The sequence below is a fragment of the Hypanus sabinus genome, chromosome 1 (assembly GCF_030144855.1).
Source record: "Hypanus sabinus isolate sHypSab1 chromosome 1, sHypSab1.hap1, whole genome shotgun sequence".
Lineage (NCBI taxonomy): Eukaryota > Metazoa > Chordata > Chondrichthyes > Myliobatiformes > Dasyatidae > Hypanus > Hypanus sabinus.
Window position 1 is genome coordinate 190,224,618 of NC_082706.1, and position 24,301 is coordinate 190,248,918.

General features: G+C 40.6%; 1 protein-coding gene across 11 annotated transcripts in view; it reads right to left on the bottom strand.

Moving 5' to 3' along the window:
- Positions 1–24,301, bottom strand: part of LOC132401655 (lethal(3)malignant brain tumor-like protein 4) — a 380,142-nt gene that overhangs the window by 44,290 nt on the left and 311,551 nt on the right. The window contains exon 21 of one of the 11 annotated variants that reach the window (XM_059983734.1): positions 15,518–17,145. The exons of the other annotated variants lie outside the window; for them this stretch is intronic. Coding sequence (XP_059839717.1) covers positions 17,102–17,145 — 44 coding nt within the window. The 3' untranslated portion in view covers positions 15,518–17,101. Of the gene's footprint in view, positions 1–15,517; positions 17,146–24,301 lie in introns of those variants that run through there. 11 annotated transcript variants of the gene reach the window in all.

The window sequence follows — 24,301 nt, forward strand, 5'->3', positions numbered from 1 at the left end:
CCTGTAACTCAGACCTCTAGTCTGAGCAACACTCTCGTAAATCTTTCCTGCACTCTTTCCAGTTTAACCTCATCCTTCCCACAGCAGGGTAACCAAAACTGGACTCCAAGTGCAGCCTCACCTGTGACTCCTACAACTGCAACATAAAGTCCCAATCTTAAATGTCCTAACTGATGAAGACCAGTGTGTTAAAAGTCTTTTTCACTACCCTGTCTACATGGAATGCCACTTTCAGCAAACTATCCACTTGAACTATCCACTGTTCCATTAGACTCCCTAGTGACCTATCATACCTACTGTAAGGCCTACCCTTGTCAGATTTTCCAAAATGCATCACCGCACACTTACTTGTATTGAAATTCATTTGTCATTCCTCTGCTCACTTCCCTAACTGATCAGTAACCTTTTGTAATCTATGAAAATGTTCTTCACGAACAACAGTTCCAAATTTTGATATATCTATCAGTGCCATACATGAAATCCAGCTGAATATAAAGGTTCAAAGTTAATATTACTGTCGAAGTATGCATGCAGAATACAACTCTGATATTTGCCTTCTCCAGATAGCCAGGAAATAAAGAAAAACTGTGGAATTTGTTGAAAGAAATCAATTAACCCTCCCACGCAAGAAAAGAAAAAGGAAACTAAACTAGCAAACCCCAACCCTCCCACCCACTCCCTCACAATGAACAGATCACCCACATGGAAAATGGCAGCTGAAAACATCAAAAACCCCAAAACCCTAACCCCCTCCCTCACAAAAAAGTGACAATAACCACAGAAAAAAATGATCGCTTTAAATTCTACATTTAATTTTATGTTCCCCCGCCCCCCATCCACCAGGATTATTAAACAAAGGACTATGTTATTCAAATGTACAGAGATTTCCTGCTCCTGTATTTCAGACACACTGGATAGATTATTACTTGGTGCGATAGTAATGGGGCTGTGGCTCGGTGGCCTGTTTACATCACCCTTGATTTTTATTTCTCTGAAAGTCAATCAGCCATCCTACACTATTGTACAAAGTCATCGCTTACTTTCCAAATTGACGTGGGTTTGGATAGAGTGGGAAGGTAAATTGATAAAAAACACAAATGTAAACCTAATCAGTTAGAATCCATCTATTTATGGCTTTGATAGAGGCGTAATGACTATCTGCACAAGGATGATGGGTTAGTCATTACAAACACTTAACTATGCCTGCATTTTTACCAGAAAACCTAGTAGGAAATGAAGGCAAGCCTACTACTATTCCCATGTCCGTATGCCAGAGGTATTTCCTCTGCACTTAAACCTCACATTCTTGCAACTCCAGAAGTTATCTCTATCATGTACTTCCCTTGGAGATCACCAGCAAACCTCTCCTCCCACTGAAGCCTGGTCTCCGTTTCAATCTCCACTGTTTCTATTCCTCCTGTGTACAATCACCCAGCCCTTCCAATCACCTCCCGAATCTCTACCCCTTGACAACAAGTTATTTTTCCTGCCTTTGAGTTTTTGTTTTGGTGAATTCCCTGTGCAATAAGCAACCATGACTATCTCGTGGGGAATTTGAATAGTAACCATAAATCTGAAATCTGCTCCAAAACATAAGCCCAGTAGGGATCCGGGCCAGCTGCTTCCTGGAAATCTGACACTGCAGCTCCTGCTAATGGATTCCTAGGAACTCTATGTTGTCTGCAAATTCAGCCTAAATCCAACCCACCACACACAAAATGCTGGAGGAACTCATCAGGTCAGGCAGCATCTACGGAAAGGAATGAAAAGTCGTTGTTTCAGTCTGAGATTCTTCACCAGGACTGGAAAGGAAGGAGGAAGAATTGAGAACAGGATATAACCTGATAGGCGAGGAGAGTTGAAGGAGGAGGGGCACCACAGGGAGATGATAGGCAGGTGAGAAGAGGTGAGAGGGGAACTAGAATAGGGAATGGAAGAAGAGAGGAGGAGGAGCGGTGTGTGTTATTTTGCGTGTACAATAGAGAACTTCATTTCCCAGTGGGAAATGCGAGGAGTTCACCTGGAATTGGAAACTTTGAAGGTGATCTGGTCTCGTGTGCTCAGTGCTAAGCAGCAGTTCAGTAATAAAATGTTCTTAACATAAACTCACACCAAGTTCGTCTTTATTAAGGACAACCACAACATGGTGCCAGAAGTCGGCGTGAGTTCTAAACATGGAGAGTAAATGAATACCGTGCACAATGAGTACGAAAGGTGTTAGCAGCAAGTTATAATGGAGAGAAACTAGCCAACAAGGCAAGAAGGCACATTGTTCCTGAAGTTCAACAATCACAGGATTCACCAAGAGAAATTTGGGAGATAGGCCAAGAGTTCCCGTCATGGATAGGCTAAGTCCTCCAGTATCCATGCAGCTTACTGACAATCTAACTGATAACTGGAAACTGGATAACTTGAAGAGCTCGAAGGAGGCATGAGAAGGCCTTAGCGTGTAGGATTAAGGAGAACCCTAAGGCGTTCTATGTGTATGTGAAGAATAGGAGGATGACGAGAACAAAGATGGGACCACTAAAGAATAAAGAGGGCAACATGTGCCTGGAGGCGGAGGAGTTTGGGGAGGTCCTAAATGAATACTTTGCTTCAGTATTCATAAGTAAAAAGGATCTTGATCAGGATGAGGTCGAAGTAGAGCGGGCCTGTGTGCTGGACAATGTGGAGATTAAGGACGAGGAAGGGCTGGATTTTATTAAAAACATTAAGATTGATAAATCCCCAGGGCCGGATATGATACACCCCAGGTTGTTGTGGGAATTGAGAGAATAGATCACAGGAGCATTAGCTATGATCTTTGAATCCTCTTTGGCTGCAGGGGAAGTGCTGGAGGACTGGAGAATGGCAAATGTAGTTCCTTTGTTTAAAGAAGGTAATAGGGAGAAACCTGGGAACTATAGACTGGTGAGTCTTACATCGGTGGTATGCAAACTACTGGAAAGGATTCTTAAGGATAGGATCAACGAGCATTTGGAGAAGTACAGTCTACTCATGGATAGTCAACATGGCTTTGTGAAGGGAAGATCATGCCTCATGAGCCTGATTGAGTTTTTTGAAGAGGTAACAAAAGAAATTGATGAGGGTAGGGCAGTGGATGTGGTCCATTTGACAAAGCATTTGACAAGGTCCCTCATGAGAGACTCATCCAGAAAGTCATGAGGCATGGGATAAGTGGAACCTTGACTGTTTTGGATAAAAAAATGGCTTAAAGGAAGAAAGCAGAGGGTAGTTGTGGAAGTATTCTGCCTGGAGGTTGGTGACTAGTGGAGTGCCACAAGGATCTGTGCTGGGACCCCTGCTATTTGTGATTTTTATAAATGACCTGGATGTAGAGGCAGAAGGATGGGTGAGTAAGTTTGCGGATGACACAATGATTGAAGGAGTTGTGGTTGGAGCAGTAGGTTGTCGAAGGTTACAAGAGGATATAGACAGGCTGCAGAGTTGGGCAGAAAAATGGCAGATGGAGTTCAATCTGGACAAGTGTAAGGTGATGCATTTTGGAAGGACAAACCAGAAGACTGAGTACAGGATTAATGGTCAGTTACTTAAGAGTGTGGATGAAAAAGGGACCTTGGGGTTTGAATCCATACATCCCTCAAGGTCGCTGCACAGGTTGATAGGGTAGTTAAGAAGGCCTAAAGGGTGCTAGGCTTCATTAACAAGGGGATTGAGTTCAAGAGTAGAGAGGTCATGTTGCAACTCTACAAATCTCTGGTGAGACTGCACTTAGAGTATTGTGTTCAATTCCAATCACCTCATTATAGGAAGGATGTGGAAGCTATGGAGAGGGTACAGAGGAGATTTACCAGCATGTTGCCTGGTTTGGAGAACAAGTCATATGAAGCAAGGTTAGCAGAGCTGGGACTTTTCTCTTTGGAGCGTAGAAGAATGAGAGGGGACTTGATAGAGGTCTACAAGATTATGAGAGGCATAGATGGGGTGGATAGTCACTACCTGTTTCCCAGGGCACTAATAGCAAACACCAGAGGGCATATGTACAAAATTAAGGGAGGGAAGTTTAGGGGAGACATCAGGGGTAAGTTTTTTACACAGAGGGTTGTGAGTGCCTGGAATGACTTGCCAGGGATGGTGGTGGAGGCTAAAACATTAGGGGTATTTAAGAGCCTCTTGGACAGGCACAGGGATGAAAGAAAAATGGAGGGTTATGGGGTAGTGTGGGTTTAGTACTTGTTTTAAGGATTATATGGGTTGGCACAACATGGAGGGCTGAAGGGCCTGTACTGTGCTGTAGGGTTCTATGATTCTATGGTTCTATGGAAATGCTTCAAACAGTGATTCAATATATATTTAGCTGTTAGCAGAGAGGGAGGAACTGATGAAAAATTGAAAGCATCAATTTTTCTGTATGTAATTGGCAAAGATGGTTGAGACTTCTATACCAGTTTTCAAATTGATGCTTTTACATTGGACACTGATGTCAAAATTTGAAGAGTATTTTGTCTCAAGTAAAAACATCACGTGTGAGAGATATAACTTTTTCTCTTGTATCTGAAAACAAGGTATTAGCTTCGACCAGTACTTATTTGAGCTACACACACTGATTAAATGCTGTGAATCTGGAGATTAGAGTAACTCACTAGCTAGAGACAGAATGGTTTGCAGAATTCCAGATAATAGATTCAGAGAAAGACTGTTGCATGAAAAACTTCTGACACTGGAAAATGCTGTGAACATGTGTAGGGCAGCAGAGGCCACATGAACATAAACTAAGGAGCTGCACAGGGCAGACACAACAGTGCATGCTGTGAAAACAGAGTAGCAGCACACAAGGCACTTCCCGAAGTATCAGCAAAGCAAAGAGGAAGGCTCAAACAGCAAATGTCAGAATCAGAATCAGATTTATCATCACTGGCATGTGTCATGAAATTTGTTAACTTAGCAGCAACAGTTCAATGCAATATATAATATAGAGGAATAAATAAATAAACCGATTACAGTATATGTATATTGGAGATTAAAAATCCTGCAAAGAACAGAAATAATATATATTTAAAAAGTCAGGTAGTGTTCACAGGTTCAACATCCATTTAGGAATCAGACGGCAGAGGGGAAGGTCCTGCATGGGAGGTTAGTTAGGAAGATCCAGTCGCTAGGTATACATGGAGAGGTAGTAAATTGGATTAGACATTGGCTCAATTGAAGAAGGCAGAGAGTGGTAGTGGAGGATTGCTACTCTGAGTGGAGGCCTGTGACTAGTGGTGGGCCACAGGGATCAGTGCTGGATCCATTGTTATTTGTCATCTATATCAATGATCTGGATGATGATGTGTCAAATTGGATGAGCAAGTTTGCTGATGATACAAAGATTGGAGGTGTAGTGGACAGTAAGGAAGATTTTCAAAGCTTGCAGAGGGATTTGGACCAGTTGGAGGAATGGGCTGAAAAATGGCAGATGGAGTTTAATGTGGACAAGTGTGAGGTATTGCACTTTGGAAGGTCAAACCAAGGTAGAAGATTAAATGGTAGGACACTGAGGAGTGCAGTAAAACAGAGGGATCTGGGAGTTCAGATACATAATTCCCTAAAAGTGGTGTCACAGGTGGATAGGGTCGTAAAGAGAGCTTTTGGTACATTGGTCTTTATAAATCAAAATACTGAGTATAAGAGTTGGAATGTAATGGTGAGGTTGTATAAGACATTGGTGAGACCAAATTTGGAGTATTGTGTGCAGTTTTGGTCACCTAATTACAGGAAGGATATTAATAAGGTTGAAAGAGTGCAGAGAAGGTTTACGAGGATGTTGCCGGGACTTGAGAAACTGAGTTATAGAGAAAGGTTGAATAGGTTAGGATTTTATTCCCTGGAGTGTAGGAGAATGAGGGGTGATTTGATAGAGGTATATAAAATTATGATGGATATAGATAGAGTGAATGCAAGCAGGCTTTTTCCACTGAGGCTAGGGGAGAGGAAAAACAGAGGTCATTGGTTAAGGGTGAAAGAGGAAAAGTTTAAAGGGAACATTAGGGGGGTCCTCTTCATGCAGAGAGTGATGGGAGGGTGGAATGAACTGCCAGATGAAGTGGTGAATGTGGGCTCACTTTTGACATTTAAGAAAAACTTGGACAGGTATATATGGATGAGAGGGGTTTGGAGGGATATGGCCCAGGTGCAGGTCAGTGGGAATTGGCAGCAAAATGGTTTGGCACAGCCAAGAAGGGCCAAAAGGTCTGTTTCTGTGCTGTAATGTTCTATGGTTCTACGGGAAGAAGCTGTTTCTGAATCGCTGAATGTGTGCCTTCAGACTTCTGTACTTCCTGCCTGATGGTAACAGTGAGAAAAGGACATGCCCTGGGTGCTGGAGGTCCTTAATAATGGATGGTGCCTTTCTGAGACACCACCCCTTGAAGATGTCCTGGGTACTTTGTAGGCTATTACCCTCTGCAGCTTCTTTCAGTCCTTTGCAGTAGCCCTTCCTCACCCCCCCCCCCACATCAGACAGTGATGCAGCCTGTCAGAATGTTGCCCACAGTACATCTATAGAAGTTTTTGAGTGTTTTTATTGACATACCAAATCTCTTCAAACTCCTAATGAAGCTGTCTTCTTTATAGCTGTATCGATATATTGACACCCAGGAACTTGAAACTGCTCACTCTCCCCACCTCTGATCCCTCTATGAGGATTGGTATGTGTTCCTTCGTCTTATCCTTCCTGAAATCCACAATCAGCTTTTTCGTCTTACTGACTTTGAGTGAAAGGTTGCTGTTGAAACACCACTCCACAAGTTGGTATATCTCAACCCCACCCCCTTTGCCCTCTCATCTTCAACTGAGATTCTATCAACAATGGTTGTATCATCAGCAAATTTATAGATAGTATTTGAGGCACCCCTGAAGTGCACCAGTGTTGATTATCAGCAAGGAGGAGATGTTATCACCAATCCGAACAGACTGTGGTCTTTTGGTTGGGAAGTCAAGATCCAATTGCAGAGGGAGGTACAGTGGCCCAGGTTTTGTAACTTATCAGTCAGGATTGTGGTATTGATGGTGTTAAATGCTCAGCTATATTTGAACAGCATCCTGATGTAGGTGTTTGTATTGTCCAGGTGGTCTAAGGCTGTTGGAAGAGCCACTGAGATTGTGTCTGCCGTTGATCTATTGTGGCGATAGGCAAATTGCAATGGGTCCAGGACCTTGATGAGACAGGAGTTCAGAGAAGTCATGACCAACAACTCAAAGCATTTCATTACTGTAGATGTGAGTGCTACAGGGTGATAGTCATTAAGGCAGCTCACGTTATTCTTCTTAGACAATGGTATAATTGTTACATTTTTGAAGCAATTGGGAACTGCACCCATAGTAGTGAGAAGCTGAAAATGTCCTTGAATACTTCAGCCAGTTTGTTGGCACAAGTTTTCTGCACCTTACCAGGTACTCCGTCAGGGCCTTCTGCTTTGTGAGGGTTCACTCTTTGGAATGTGGAGGTAGACACATTCCAAAGATGTGTCCTGTTTATGGAAAGTCCTGCAATAATTGTGGGAAGGAGAATCATTTTGCCAAGAGAGTGCTGCACACTGAAACGGAGGAAGTGGATTCTCTACAGACTGCTGGTGCTAGTAAAACAGAATGGGCCATTCCAGTAATTGTGAATAAGACATTAATTCCATTCAAGCTTGACACTGGAGTTCAGGTGAATTTGTTATCCATGGAAAAGAACAAAACTCCCACAGTAAAGAGAAATATTTATCTGGCAAATTTTTAAGTGATAGGCTACACTGGAGAGAACATTCCAGTAAAAGGGGGCTATATAGTGACCTTCAAGCACAAAGGGCAGCAGTTAAAGTCACAACCACTGATTGCAGAAAAGAGTGTAGAGCCATTAAGTTTGTCATTGAACCTACTAGGAGATCAGCAATACTGGATTAGGTGTTATGTAATGAACCAGAGGCGATTATGGAGCTTGGGGTAATGGAACCCTTCGGAGACAGTGATCACAATATGATTGGGCTCAACTTGAAATTTGGCTACCGTATGGAATGCTGTCCGCACTAGAAGTCTACCATAAAACCATCCATATTATCTTTGAGGGCACACCTGGTGTTGAGACTATGATGGATGACATCATTGTCTGAAGTCCACCAAAGAGGAACACGATACATGACTGAGCAAAGTGCTTGATGTGACACAGAATGCCAATTTGAAATTAAATAGAGAGAAATGTCAGTTCGGTGTTAAGACACTTATCATAGAAGATGACATTTCTGAAGAGGGAGGGAAGCCTGACTCAAGAAAGACGTCACCCATTGAAAAGATGGCATATACAACTCCGAAATTCTTCTTTTCCAGAAAGCCACGAAACCAAGAGGGAAAAGAATGGCAGCACGATCATCAACCCCCAAAGCAGTAATCAGAACTGCTTACACCACATCCTGACCAGACAGGTTGTATTTCAAAGTTAGAGTGGTTTCATTTGATTGTAATAGGAAGGGTCGTATTGTTTAAACAGACTACTTTTCCAATTACCCACTGCCATCAACATCCACCAAGGCAGTCTTCACTTTTCCAAAAGCTGTGTTTGTGAGGGACGGAGTTCCATGTGAAGTGATATCAGACAATGGACCACAATTTTTGAGCTGTGAGTTTGAGTCCATGGATGGTTATGTCGGAATGGGAATGGGAAGTGAAATAGAAATGGGCAGCCACCAAGAGATCCTGCTTTCTCCAGTGGATGGAGCATAGGCACTCAGCGAAGCCGCCTCCCAATCTAAGTTCTCCATACCTTCCACCTTCTTCACCAGAATCCCACCACCAAGCAAATATATCCCTTCCCCACACTTCCCACTTTCCGCAGGGATCACTCCCTACGTGACTCCCTTGTCCATTCATCTCCCTTCTGGTATATTCTTGCAAGCAGAATGAGTGCCATACCTCCTTCCTCACAACCATTCAGGGCCCCAAACAGTCCTTCTACATGAGGCGACACTTCACCTGTGAGTCTGTCGGGGTCATCGACTTTATCTGGTGCTTCCGTTGTGGCCACCGATTTTAATTCCACTTCCCATTCCTAACCCGAGTAGTGCCACGATAAGGCCACACTCACTTTGAGGAGCAATACTTTATATTCTGTCTGAGTAGCTTCCAACCTGATGGCATGAACATCGGTTTCTCAAACTTCTGGTAATTGCCCCCCTCCTTTTACCATTCCCATTCCCGTTCCCCTCTCTCACCTTATCTCCTCACGAGTCAGCTTCAGGAATCCCCGAGGCAGTCCAACGTTATTCAACGCTGACTGGCAATTTTGGTGACGCAGCTGCTGCCAAACTGTCTTCTACATGGGCAAGAGCTTGCTCGGCATATTGTACTGCTCAGGCTTGCGTATCATACAGGGAGCAGTGACGCAACATCCACGATTGACGCTGACCACTGGGGGGCCTCAAAAACACCTGTCATTGTGCCTCATGGCCTCTACTTAAGTTCCTCAATAAAGAGTTGTAACCCAACTCAAATTTGGGTTCTATTCATCACTCCTTAGACACTAAAATGTTCACTTTGCTCCTCCCGTCAATATACATTTATTACAATGGACTAGAAAATGTAAGCCTCTCAGCTTGTGGCATTAAAATGAATTGTTTGCAAAACCAGTTCATTAGGGGTGCACTTAATGTCCAAACTGCATTGTTAATGGTGCAATGTCACAAAGATTCAAACCATACACTTCATGCTCTTTCCACCTGGATGACTGATCGCATTCAAGAATTGCAGGGACTTCTCTGAAAGTCTGAGACAGAACTGCAGCCTGCAGAGAAGACACATCCAGTCATTCTCTGATGACTTTGATCAAGTCACTGGATCATGTTCAAGGTTCCTGAGAACGTGCTGTTCTCATGTTGAAGATTCAATGTGGAGATAAAAGTACAGTAAGCTAATGGCTCATAAATTTTAACTAATGGAGTCTATTGAACTGTCACCCTAAAATAACAGTAGCAAATTGTACAAAAAATCTTTACTCAGCCATTATATTTCATGATGCAGATCAAAAACTCATTATTTTATACGTTTCTGTAACATTTTAATCATTTCACAGACAAAGAATTAATGAGACTACTGAGTCACACACTGTCAGTATCCTTGCTAAAAATACTTTTATCACTGCAAGGCTCTTAGAATCCTTAATCATCACTGAGGTTCCTTCCAAAGAACATAATGAAATTTTTCAAATGTCCTTTACTATCATTGTTATTAAAAATCATTTAAAATCATGCTTTACAAAAAAATCTCTAAGTCTGTTTTAATGTAATGTGATAAATATATCTGAATCTGATTCAAACAGATTTTTTTACGTGACAAAATTTCGATAAAAGGTTTCATTAAGTCCACGTGCGAGTCCAGAGCACATTGGAAGTAGCCGCACAGATTGACAGGGTGGTAAAGAAGGCGATCATTTGTTCATTATTAGAACATATAGTCTGCCCCTGTCCACGATTATTGTTCATGAAAGAGTAGCATAAAATATAATGACAATTCAGTGCTGTTTGGTGGTGCATACAGAATGCTGTTACGTGGCCTAGGCACTTAAGGCAGTGAAAATTCAAACTCGGTGAAGAAATTGGATTGTGCACTGCTGATTTTAATTAGCACTTGGCAATTCAAAACTAATTTTATCTGATGAAATGCAAATCATATCTTGAGAAATATTTCTAATTGAAGTACAAATGGAGGTGGCATTACAGGTTGAGATTCAGCAATTCAAAGTACACTTGTTATCAAAGTATGCATGCAGCGTACAACCCTGAGATTTTTCCTCCCACAGACAGCCACGAAACAAAGAAGACAAGTGAACAAATGAGCGAAAAACACGGAATATAATACACCAAACCCTAAAGTCATTGAGAGAGTCCAGGGATATTCAGTTCAGTTCAAGCATGTACTGTGCGGTTCGTTATCATTATTATCAGAAAAATCGCACAAAATAGCAACAAAATAGGAAGGATCAGAACCCTGAAACACATCATAACGATGAACTACAGAGTCCAATCCCCAAATTGTGTTGATTGAACCTTGCTGAAGACCCAGGACACTGGCACCATCCTCTGACAGCATCGAGGGAGGGAGAGGGAGAGGGACAGAGCACATTTGATCACCTGGATCTTCCTCCAGGATCAGCAAATGAGGGACTGGTATCTAGTGCTGAACACCCACTTGCCTTCTGCTCTCGCCTCAATGATTTCAATCTCCCTTGACGCTTTAGTTGGCAACATTGGTGAGAAGTTGAGTCGATCATGGGCTGGTGCCACATCTCCAGCTTCTTGACCTCAAAGCCGTATGCTCTGGTTGAAACCTCGCCAAGCACTCTTGGAGTCATTAAAGTGACAGAGTACTCAACCAGCCTGCAAACACACCACCAAGACAGGAGTCGAATCACGTTTGAAAGAGAAAGAAGATGGAAAAGAAGTGAAAGAAGATGTTTTGTGAACCGTTTGAAGGATGTCGCCCTTGATCGCGTTGTTCACTCGCGCCATCTTCTGATTCAATCCCATTTACACATTTGTGAGCCTGAGTTTCTCCCAGCATTCGATGTGCATCTAATGATGTCAACTATTTTGCAATATAAAACCCTTGTGATGCAAGTCATGGCCGACAGGTCCAGAAAACAAATGTCATTGAATAATCACATAAGTTAGGCAATGCCACATGCTGTCTTCTTCATTTTAACACCTCTGGAAGGTTCCCTACATATAACAAAGAACAATACAAAACAGGGCCACGCCCTCTGACCGAATCTGGTTGACCATAACGCAAATCTAGACTAATCCCATTTCCCTGTTGCAATAGAACATGAGGGAAAGGACTTGATATGCCCAGTTACTGCAGCTAAAACCATCAGAGTAAGAGGCAGTGGAGAAAAGCAGGGCTTGCAGACAGAGGCCATGCAGACAGTGGTATATGTGTCTAATGCCTTTGGAGCAGGACAGGTCAGGACTCTTCATCATACACACAACAGGTGGTCTTCGGTCCAAAGAGATGACATGTTCGATGGACGCATTATCACAAGAAGCACATCAAACATGCAGTGGTGTATGTTAATTGACCATAATTTTGGTTATTGCATTCTACGGCTTGGGAAAAGTTTTGTTTTGATAATGTTAATTTACTGAGATTTTGGAGCATTCACTGTAGCAAATTTGAGTTATAAATCAGTGAAGATTTCTTATTAAGAACTCCTACTTTATGAAATAGCACTCGATGGGCCTATAGCCTTATATTTAAACTTCATCAGGATCAAAAAACTGATTGCCAATCTGCTCTCTAACCAGCAGTACAGTACAAATATATCTTCAGAATATTGTTAGAAATATATGCACTTGCCAGTTTCATTCAGTGAGAAAACTAGTGTAAGTGAAAGCAAGTATTTTAAGTGAAGCAAAATATTAACATATGGAGTATAACTTCCCACTCCATCCCCAAGTATTCTGTGAAACACTCAATTAACGAATGCTTAATGCTCTGTGAATGTGAAGTGAGAAAAACCCTAGCTGCACAACTGCTAAAGAACGTAGACCAGTACAGCAACCAACAGGCCTTTTGGTCCAGAATGTCACACTGAACCAGATAAACTAGTAATTAAGTGGCCAACTAAACTGATCGGCTTTGCCTACACAATGTCTAATATCCTTCCACTTTCCTCACGTTCATGTGTCTCTCCAAACATCTCTTAAGAGTCTAATGTATCTGCCTCCACCCACCAGGCCAGGCTGTGCGTTCCAAGCGCCCACCACTCTCTGTGTGAAGAACCTGCTTTTGACATCTCCTTTCACTATGTGCACTCTGAAAATTGTTTTATTAACTTATTTACGGCAATATATTGTGTTATATGCTGTGTGGGTACACCGTGGACCAGAGGAACTTTGTTTCATTTGGCTGTATATATGTACAGCCAGATGACAATAAAGTTGAACTTGTTCCCAACAATGGGTTCTTAATGAGGGAAAAATAACCCTTTAAGGCTATTACATACCAAAATATTATATAACTATATAACAATTACAGCACGGAAACAGGCTATCTCGGCTCCTCTAGTCCGTGCTAAATGCTTACTCTCACCTAGTCCCACCTACCTACACTCCGCCCATAACCCTCCATTCCTTTCCTGTCCAAATACATATCCAATTTTACTTTATTACAACACCCAATCCAATATTACAACGCCCCTACAATTTAACAAAAACCAACCTTAGCCTGGTGGATCATTCCAGGCAAACATTCAAACTGCAGATGTTACATCCCTTTGCCAGATCTACTGGAGTTCCTCCTCCATCCATCATGAAAATTACCCCCACTTTTATTTAGAGACTCATTTCTTTGGTAAACAATAATTAGTTCAGCAGTCAGATTAAGATTTCTCATGGTTCCTTTTTATTATTTAGGATCCTAAGCTGAAGTTATGTTTCTTTTTCTGCTGGTACAATGAAAACCAAGAATCCAGTTTTTAATCTTCTCCCCTGATTAATGTAACATGAGCACGCTCACATATAACCTCAAAACCCTAAGGACAGCAAGGTGTTCTCATTAGTTCTTTTTGCACTTCATAATTTTAATTTGCATTCTCTATCATAAAATCTGACTCTATAATCACACTTACAGAGAGAAAAGTATGATCAAAAGGCACAGCAGTAAGGTTAACCCAGTTTCAATTGACAGCTATATTCAAATTATGCGCATCAGAAGTGGCTGATCTGCAGATGAGGAAGCTAGTGTTGTAACAAGCAAAACTAAATTAATCAGAAAATATTTACAATCTGATCATTAAATCATTGCAACTGTAATATGGTGGCAACATGCTAGTTGGTGAAGTGAACAGGGCTCCACAATAGACCCCAGAGGAGAAGAATATGTCAGTACTAATATTGTACAGCTCTCGGGCACAACACTTGCTAGAAGATTTCTCATCTCTATGTAAGAGGTAGACTGATGTGAGGAGCTGTCAACATAGTATATATCAACTAAAGCACTGCAATAATGCCAAGAGAAAGTAATAACTCCAGCAGTCAAATATTGGACTATGTAACCCCATGAGAACAGTACCAAACATTTTTCGCTTCTGAACTTATGATATTCCTCTTCAATTATGCGTGCAGCTTTGGAGGCAAGAATTTTTGTTTTCTGTAACTCCGAAAATCTAAGAGACTAAATTATGGTTTCATAAGATGTGAAGTGATGGCATATGCAAGTTATCAACCAACTGCCGTGGGTGATTTTGATGTATCAGAACAAGCAATTTCATAAGCACAAAAAAACAGGATTTAAAAAAAAATGAAAACTTTAAATCCTGGTGAGATTGAAATAGTATTAGATCATGGAGCTAGGAACCAGGAAAAGTAAATAAATTTCAAATTAAATGGTCAGAGAGAATGATGGCTCACTTCAAGTTTTGAGCAAATATTTGCTTACTCAGCAAATGTAATGCTGGATTTTTAGCTATAATTAAGATAGCAACTTCAATTTATAAACCACCATTAATAAAAAAAAACAATGCTTGAAGGTGCTTCAGAGAAGAATAATCAGAAAGAAAAACAGATAGTAATTGAAGAAGGTAATGATCCTAACCAAAACATTGTTATAAAAAAACTGGCTATTAAGGATTATTTTTAAGGAGGAGGAACCAGGTAGTTGGAGGGAATTGAGCTGTTAATTGCAGGACACAATAGGGTGAAGGGAATACTTTCATATTCCGTATGCAAAGGAGTTCTGTGGAGTGTGTGTGGAAGAAATTTACAGATAGAGAGCAATAAATTAAGTTATCCAGATGGCACACCATGGCTGGGAGTAACTTTGGGAAAGGCAGGGGTGAAGGGGTGTTGGGAAACAGGAATATACAAGATGTGACAGTAACCAAATGAGGGGACAATGTTCTATTTCATCAACAAGAGCCCTATATGAAATCATAAATAGTTCATCCACTGGGTCAGAGGTCTCCGAGAAGATGACATTCGTCTATATGCTGGTTGCTAAATTGTTTCAGAATTACTTTTATAGAATTAATGACAAATTATAGAATATACTGCATACCAAGTGGAAGTACGCAAGCTTAGATTTTTTTTTCTTTAATAAAACTGTTTGGATATTTCTAATTTCATTACTACGAGTTATAGTGACAAAATAGATTAGGCTCTTAAAATGGATCGACCGTGCCTAACTTATTTTCCAGTCAAGAATTTTGTTGTTTAGATCTATCATTAAATCTTTCACATTGAAGGTTGAGTGGGAGTGAAACGCACATATGGAAATTACGAGTTGCTCTTCAAATGATCCCATGTAGAGAACAAAAAAGGGGTGATCATTTTGCAAGGCATGAAATGAAAGGCCTTCCAGCAGTCTGCAGGGTATAGCAGAGCAGATATGTTGTCAAATCACAATGTGAGTAGAAGGGGATTTAACTTCCCCAGTTGTAACTGAGATTGCAGTAGCATGGAAGGCTGTTTTCCAAGTGTGCGTAGCAGACATTTTTGACTCAGTACATAGATAATCTGACAAGACAGGTTCAAAGTGCAATGTAAATTTATTATCAAAGTACCTAGATGTCACCAAATATTAATCTGAGATTAATTTTCATGCAGACATTCAGAGTAGAACAAAGAAATACAATATAATCAATGAAAAACTGCACACACAGACTGACAAACCACCAATATGCAAAAGACAAACTGTGCAAATACAAAATAATAATAATAATAATGACAATAGTAAATAATACTGAGAACATGAGAGAGTCCATAGAAGTAAACCCATAGGTCATTGAATCTCTTTAAAGTTGAGGTGAGTGAAGTTATCAACGCTGGTTCTGGAGCCTGATTGGTGAAGGGTCATAACTTTGTCTGAACCTGGTGGTGTGGAACCTAAAGCTCCTGTACTTCCTTCTAGACGGCAGCCACGAGAAGAGAGCATGGCCTAGATGGTGGAGGTTCTTGAAGGGCCAGTACTGGAAATATAGCCATGATTGAAGGTAGTGACCATAACTGTGTATGTTTCAAGGTAGTTATAGAAAAGAGTAAGGGTAGTTTGGAAATTAAATTTGGGAATCAGGAAAAGGCTCGTTTCAGTGTCATAAGGCAGAACATGCCATAAGCTGACTGGGCAGTTATTACATCAGACAAGTGGGAGTCCTTCATAAGTTAGATAACTTGCAAGTTCCTATAAAAGCAAAAGGTATGGTTAACAATTCTGTGGAATCCATGTTATCAAGATATATTGAGGACTGGATAAAAAATGGAAGCACATCCCAGATATGGAAAACCGGAAACACAGGAAGCCTTTATATCCTGGAGAATAAAAAGTGAAGGATGCATACTTACAAAGGAAATTAGGAGAGGGGGGAAGTATCACTGGCAGACATGATTAAGGGAAATCCCAAAGCATTTTACAGGAATATTAAGGGAAAGAGCACAACCAGGGAAATAATAATGCCAGTGAGGAACCAAATTAGGACAATGGGCTGAACATGAGTGACCTGTTGGCGAGGTTAGCATAGCTGCTGTAATTTCAACTGCATTGCCTTTGAAAAGGCGGTCTCAATGCTGGGAAGTAAGCTGAATGAAATGCATAACAAACGATTGAGAAAGTCTGCATGCAACACCAAAAAGCATGGAAGAGTACAGCACTAATCTTTTCTTGAGCTTGCCGCAAAGCTTTCATGTTCTGTAGCCTGGGATTGGTGAACAAAACCACTGACAATCCTGTGGAACGAAATATAATGCTGAGCCTAGTGTTTGATGTGTCAGCTTCTTTGATGTTCAAGCAGAAGTTGCACAATGTTTTCCTGCTGGCATGTCTCCGGACATTAGTGTTTAAAACAGCTTCCAGAATATTACAGCAACTTAGTTATCTTCAACAGCATCATTGGTTCAACACAGTCACTCAGTGGAAACAACCATTTTTCTCCCTCCCTCTCCCTCTCTCAGGTCAACGTCAACTGTGATCCAACCAGTGCAACCATGTCAGTGCACGTCCGGCTCTCACCCTGATTATTGCCGCTCATGTCAGAAAGGTTCCGCCTGAAGCTGGGCTTCTTCTTGCAAGTTCAACTGCAACCTCCTCCGGTGAAAGCCAGCAGATGTGCTGGAGCCATAAAAAAAGTAATTCACAGAAACATGGAAACGGCCAACGATGTCTTGAAGGCAGACACTAAAACAACACACAAGGATGATGAGGCTCATTTTGATTGACAAATCTGTCTGAATATTTATAATTTTGCTGACTTTTAATAGAAACAATGGATAATGGTTGGCAAACAATAGAGACCATCCAAGATTACAGGAGTGTACAGATTCTTTGGCCCACGATGTTGTGCCAACCTTTTTAACCCCACTGAGATTAATCGAGCACTGTGGTTCCCAAACATTTTTTGGGTTAATGCTCTGTTGGCTCCTAGACCATATCCCCAATGCCCCCATCTCCCTTTCTGGCCATTACATAAAACTATAAAGAACTTAGGAAAGAATTTAAAGAGTTTATGATCCACAGTAAAAGAGAATAGAAACTACAATTTCAAAGCAGTGACAAATAATTGCAAAAATTATTCAAACTTATTAAAGACTACAAATAAAATTACTTCTTTATTTGTTGTTGTTGTTCCTTTTCGTGTCTTGTGGCACATTGGATGCCATTTTTTCCCATTTCCTTAGCATTTGTCTGTTTTTTTTTAATGAGCCGAATTCCTAGCTTGATGCTCAACCCAGCACAGATGGAAAGTGTACAAGGGGCCAGCTGGATTTGAACCCAGGACCATCCACCTTGAAGTCAGTTGCTGACGCCATTACACCTTGGGCTGGCTTATGCAACTGTACTGAAACCACACTCCACTAATTATTATGTAGGAAAGGCAATAAAGAACATTCTGACATTTGTCCCCACAGTGCAGGATAATATTCTGAGATTTCTTTCTGCAACCAAAAGTCTTGAAATGATTCCTTGAACTTCGGCTTAGTGACATCAGTTCTTCCTCCATCCTTCTTGCTAATTCTTCATTACAAGTGTTCAAGAACGGATTTATTACGCAATCTAGATCCTGAAATCTCCCTGACATGTCCTTATGTAGTTCACTCAGGAGGGCACAGTATATTTGAAGATCATCAGTTTGATTATCTTTCTTCCTCTTCCAACTCAGAGAAGCTCAGTAATTGGAAAAGGCCGTAGCAGACAATGGTGCACTTAAATAGGATTAACTTGGACAGAAATGTGGAGACAGCTGCTTTGACTTTGATAAGATTCACAGCATTTCCTTGGAATTGAAGATTGATTTCATTAAACTTTGTGAATATTTCTGACAAATAAGCAATGTCAGGCCTAATATTCTTGAGTTGATTACTGAATGAATCCTTAAAGAACTTTATCACAGTTTCAAAAAGTGCCTAAAAGCCATTCAGGCAGTTTCCTTTTGAGAGCCAACTAACTTCTGTGTGCAACAGCAAGCGCTCAAACTGTTCATCATTCTCAATACTAAGCTCTAGAAATAATTGATAATTGAGAGCCTGGAACTTGATTTTATCTACTGTTGTGATAACAGTATTTAATGATTTGTGCAGCTGATCACTTAGGCTTTTTGTGCCAAGGTGCAGTCTGTGAATTAAACAAGCAATGGTAGATATGTTAGGTACAGCTTTTATCAAGAAAGTAATAACCCCATTGTGATGTCCTGCCACTAATGGTGCCCCATATGTTGAACAAACAAGAATGTTGGTGAGCAGCAAGTCCTTCTCTGAAAAATTGCTCAACAACCCAAAGTATTGACTCCCTCTTCATATCTTTTTCTAGTCCCCTTGCAAATAACAACTCTTGAATCATGTTTTCACCTTTTATGAAGCAAAGATTCATTGGCAAATTTGACTCATCCAACTAGAGAACAAATTCTGTTGTCCTGAGTATGTTGCATAATCTGCCTTCCACATTCTTAGACATTTCATCTACTTGTCTTTGAGCAGAGTTGTAATTAGGTGGAATAACTATAATTATTTGGTCTGATGATTTATGTAGATCCATACTCAGAACTTCCCTTATGTTGGCAGAATCAGTTCTTTTCTAATTGTATAGAGCGTCCAGATTTATCAATGTTATGAAATGTTGTATGAGGCATGTAAACTAACACTGCTTTATTGTGAAGTGCTAGCAAACACAGTTTTGAAGGATTTTCCATTTCTGAAAGTTTTCATGAAGTGACTGAAAATAAGCTAAGTTTCTGTTAGCTTTTTTCAGAGTGTATTCTTTTCAAATGAGCTCGGATGGTTTCATTGTCTCATTTGGAATAAACTTTTCCACATAACAGACACATTGGCTGGGGTTTGGTGCCGGTATAAATCCATATTTCCACACTTCTCAGTCCAGCTCTGTATCCTGGATGCAGAAGGCATAGGAATGTTGGTGAACAGGAAACAGGTTCTCTTTACTAGTACTGGCATCAGATGAGTTGCTCCAGCCTAGAAAAATGCTGTTCAGAATGCTGCTTTACAACTATTGCCCTTTGGCTGCTTTACAACTATTTGTTCTGTAGCTGCTGGCAAGAGCTGAGCCCCATGAAGCTGACATAGGGCTCAGCTACCACGAATCAGAGGTGGAGGGGGTCAGTAATTTTAAATTCTTGGGTGTCACTATCTCGGAGGACCAGTCCTGGACCCATCCTATAAATATAATTGTGAAGAAAGCACGACAGCGCCTCTATTTCCTCAGGAGTCGGCAGAGGTCTAGTATCTCATCGACAGTCTTGGCAAACTTCTGTAGATGTGTGGGGAAAGTGTGCTGACTGCCTGCATTACCACCTGGTATGGGAACACCAATGCCTTTGAGGGGAAAATCTTACAAAAGGTAGTGTATTTGGCTGAGGACATCACGGGTAAAACCCTCCCAACCATTGAGCACATCCACATGAAATGTTGCTGTAGGAAAGCAGCATCCATCATCAAAGACCCTCTCCACCCAGGCCATGTTCTAATCTTGCTGCTGCCATCAGGTAGAAGGTACAAGTGCTTCAGGACTCACACCACAAAGTTCAAGAACAGTTACTGCCCCTCAGCTATCAGGCTCTTGAACAAAAGGGGATAACTACAGTTATTTAAGGATTCTTTTATCTCATTATTTCATGTTGTTTATGTTGTTATCTTTGTTTATTGTTATTTATTTATATCTGCATTTGCATAGTTTGCTGTCCAATAATCCTGTTTACAGTTACTGTTCACAAACAGGAGAAAATCTGCAGATGCTGAAAATCTATAGATTTACTTAGAATGCCTGCAGAAAAAAGAATTTCAGGGTTGTATGTAGTATTACTCTGATAATAAATTTTTACTTTGACTCTGAACCTTGTGAACTATTCTGCCAAATGCTGAATAGGAGGCATGACAATAGTTTATTGTATCATACAATAGCATTGCATTTTTATTTAAGGTGGAATTTAAGGAGGAATTTAAGGTGGGGGGTTATATGGGAGGCAGGGTTTGAGGGTCGGCACAACATTGTGGGCCGAAGGGCCTGTAATGTGCTGTACCATTCTATGTTCTATTTCCTATTTGCACACTGTCCACATATTCTGATTGTCTGGTAAAGTCAGGAGTGTAACAAGCTGATAGCCCTTGTCTACTGGCAGGGGGAGCTTCGGGGTTTTTACGTTTAACTGTCATTCATTCTTTGGAGCACTCCTCCATTTTTGTGGATGTTTGCGAAGAAAAAGATTTTCAGGATGTATATTGTATACATTTCTCTGACATTAAATGTACCTATTGAACCTATACCTATTGAAAATTTCCAGATACAGGCAGAAACATTGCAACTACAATAATATAAAGACCAAATTGGATTATTCCATTGATGAAGAGCATAGAAAGCTACAGCACTGTATAGGCCCTTTACTCCATGATGTTATAGTGGCCTTTTAATCTACTCTAAAATAAATCTAATCCTTCCCTCCTACATAACCCTATCTTTCATCAACCCTTTTCTATCATCCATGTGGCAAGAAATCCAGTAGGAACATATCACCTAAACCTAGCAAAATACAACGCAAAGGATTCAAAGTACATTTATTATCAAAGGATATACAAATTGTACAGCCTTGAGATTCATTTCCTGACAGGCAACCACAAGGTAAGAAGCTTAAAAACAGACCAACACCCAATGTGCAGAGAAAGAGGGGAAAAAACACAAATCACGCAAACAATAAAAGCAAGCAACAGCATTCCAGACTAAATTGAGCCTATAGCCCCAAATTCCAAAGCAGACGGAGCAGGCCCGTAGCCTTGGACTACATCATGGGGCAAATCATCACGAATCTCGCAGACACAAACACATGGCAGCTGGAGCAGTCTCACAGCCTCAGTGCTGAGGAAAGCGAAGTAAAATGTTGTGGAGCAGAACTGGCCCGACCCTCGTCTCCTGTTGCCAAAACCCTGCTTTTTCAGTCCATCCTTGCAATCTATATTTGTTCACTAATCACAATACTGTAAAGTGATGTGAAATGTTTCAAAATAATTATTGTATTGGAAATATTAAAACCTTCCAAGTTGAGCAGATCTAATTCATCTAAAATTAGTCAAACTAGTGGAAAAGATCAAAGAATTCTAAATATATTATTTGGCACTGATTTATACATTTAAAAAAATCACACTTGCCACCACTGGGTTTCTGCCAATTCTAAATATTTCTGATTCTTCAGATTAAGCTTCTTTACCATTAAAAAACACTTACTAGGAAAATAATAAGGGTTAATGCAATGCTTAATTTTGGTGATAAACGTAATTTTAAAAGTATTAGTAAAAGATTACCGTTCTTATATGTGCTAATATGGAAACAATTGATTTATCATTTGAGAAACCAATCCAATTTTAAGAGCAATTTATGTTTGGTATAGAAATCAAGCTTTAAGTAACTCTCCTACACCCTGTCTGTGTTTGTAAGCTCTTCAGTGCCCGTACTCCTTTCAAAGATGTGATGCAAGTGTTGGTAATTAACCTACGGGCAAAATTCTAGGTGCACTCTTTTCCATGGTAGAAACTTGACACCACTGATTGAACTTAAATAAATCCATATAACATCAAAGGGAACAACCATCCTGTCACAGGAAAATGTTACATAACAATACTTTTCATTATAACCCATCCGGATTATATGAAAGCAAAGCAGAGAAATTAATCCTATATTTTTACAGGGGAGTTTGAAGCAGCAGAGCCAGCCTCTGGCAAAACACATTGAATGCTGTGCTTCTTCTGATTTCTGTAAAGCCCATATCCACTCAATCAGCATACATTTGGTGAAGGCAAACTCATGAATTCCAAATATTTTCTGAAAACACTTGCTGAAATATGCAGGAGGCACCAATATTAGTTTCTGCTATTGAATCTAATCTGACCTTTTGGGGCAGAGGGGATGGCAATAATTAAATCAGGGCACAATATATGCTCACGCTGCACTTGGTGTGATACAATTCCATCTGCAGAATGCTGAATTGCTGGAAATCATAGAAACATATTAATCTACAGCAGATTACAGGCCTTTTGGCCCATAATGTTGCGCCGACTATGTAATTGCTTAGAATTTCTTTACCACATTACCCCTTCTATTTTTCTAACCTCCATGTACCTACCTAAGAGTCTCATAAAAGACCCTGTTGTATTCAGTTCTACCACTGTCTCTGGCAGTGCATTCCAAGCATCCACCATCCTCTGTGTGAAAAACTAACTTGTGACAACCCTTTGTACCTGCGTCTAAGCACCTTAAAACTATGTGCCCTTGTGCTAGCCATTTCAGCCCTGGGGAAAAGCCTCTGGCTATCCACATGATTAATGCCTCTTATCATCTTATATACCTCTGTCAGGTCATATCCTACGTCGCTCCAAGGAAAAAAGGCCGAGTTCACTCAACCTATTCTCATAAGGCATGCTCCCCAATCCAGGCACCATCCTTGTAAATCTCCTCTGAACTCTCTCTATCACATTCACATCCTTCCTGTAGTGAGGTGACCAGAACTGAACACAGTACTCCACGTGGGGTCTAACTAAGGTCTTATATAGCTAGGAATTTCACAGTTTTATTCCTGTACAGCTGCTATTTGCCTTTTTTAATTGGGTATTAACTTTGTGTTTCATTCCCCTTCCAAGTATGAAAAGGTCGAGGCTCGTAGAGTGCTTTCACAGTTTTGGCACTTTAAATTAGTTCTCTGAAAGCAATTAAAATGATGAAGGGCCAATATAAAACTTCAAAAAATTACATAAATACATTTAAACTTTAGCAACAATAAAAATGAAAGCATTTAGTTAAATGAAACCTGAAAATAGTCATCAAACAAATGGATTTGAAGCATTTACAAATTACTACATATCAAACATTATGTGGCCCAAATTATTGTTGCATGTGCCTTTTATCTCTTCTCATCATTCCCATCATTAAATACTGCATGTTATGAAAGAGAATAATGCAAGAGACTCCAGAGGGACTCTCCATCATGGGCATTGTGTTTAGCAACTTTCCACGCCATCATGGCTACCTTCAAGAGATGGAGTTTCAAGAAGGCAGTACCCATCGCTAAGGACCCTCACCACCTAAGACAAGCACACTCCTCCTTACTAACAATGGGAAGGGCCTAAATACCCTACTTTAGGGTTTAGGAACAACTTCTTCCCCTCTGCCATCAGATCTCTGAAAGGTCCACTAAACTAAGAGCCCTATCTCATTATTCTAAACCCAGTAACACCACTACATTGTTCTTTTTGCACCATTGCCACAATTGTCATGAACCATTCAGCTATTGGTGTTTTTAGTTTGCATGTGCACCACAGAGTCATGCAGCAGGGAAACAGGCCCTTCGGCCCAATTCACCTATACTAACTGTGCTGTCCAACAAGTTAGTCCCATCTACCCATGCTTAACCCATAACTCTCTAAACTCTCCTATCCATATACTAACCTAGATGGCTTTTAAAAGTTGCCAATATGTCTGCCTCAACCATTAATTCTAGCAGCTTATTTCAAATATGCACCATCCTTTGTGTGAAGAAGATATCCCTGATCTCCCTTTTAAATCTTTCAGTTATCTTCTGCTTATGGTGTCTTGTTTTTAGCACTTCCTCCCTGACCAAAAAGACCCACGCGCTTTCACCGTCTACGTCCCTCATTATCTTATATACATCTATCGGGTCACCCCTTTGATCTCCTAAGCTCCAGGGAGTAAAGTTGTAGTTGATGTAACCTCTCCTTTTAACTTAGGCACCCAAATCCAGACAATGTCATGGTAAATCTTTTCTGCACCCCTCCTAGTTTAATAAGATCTTTCCCATAACAGGGCAACCAAAAATGTACAA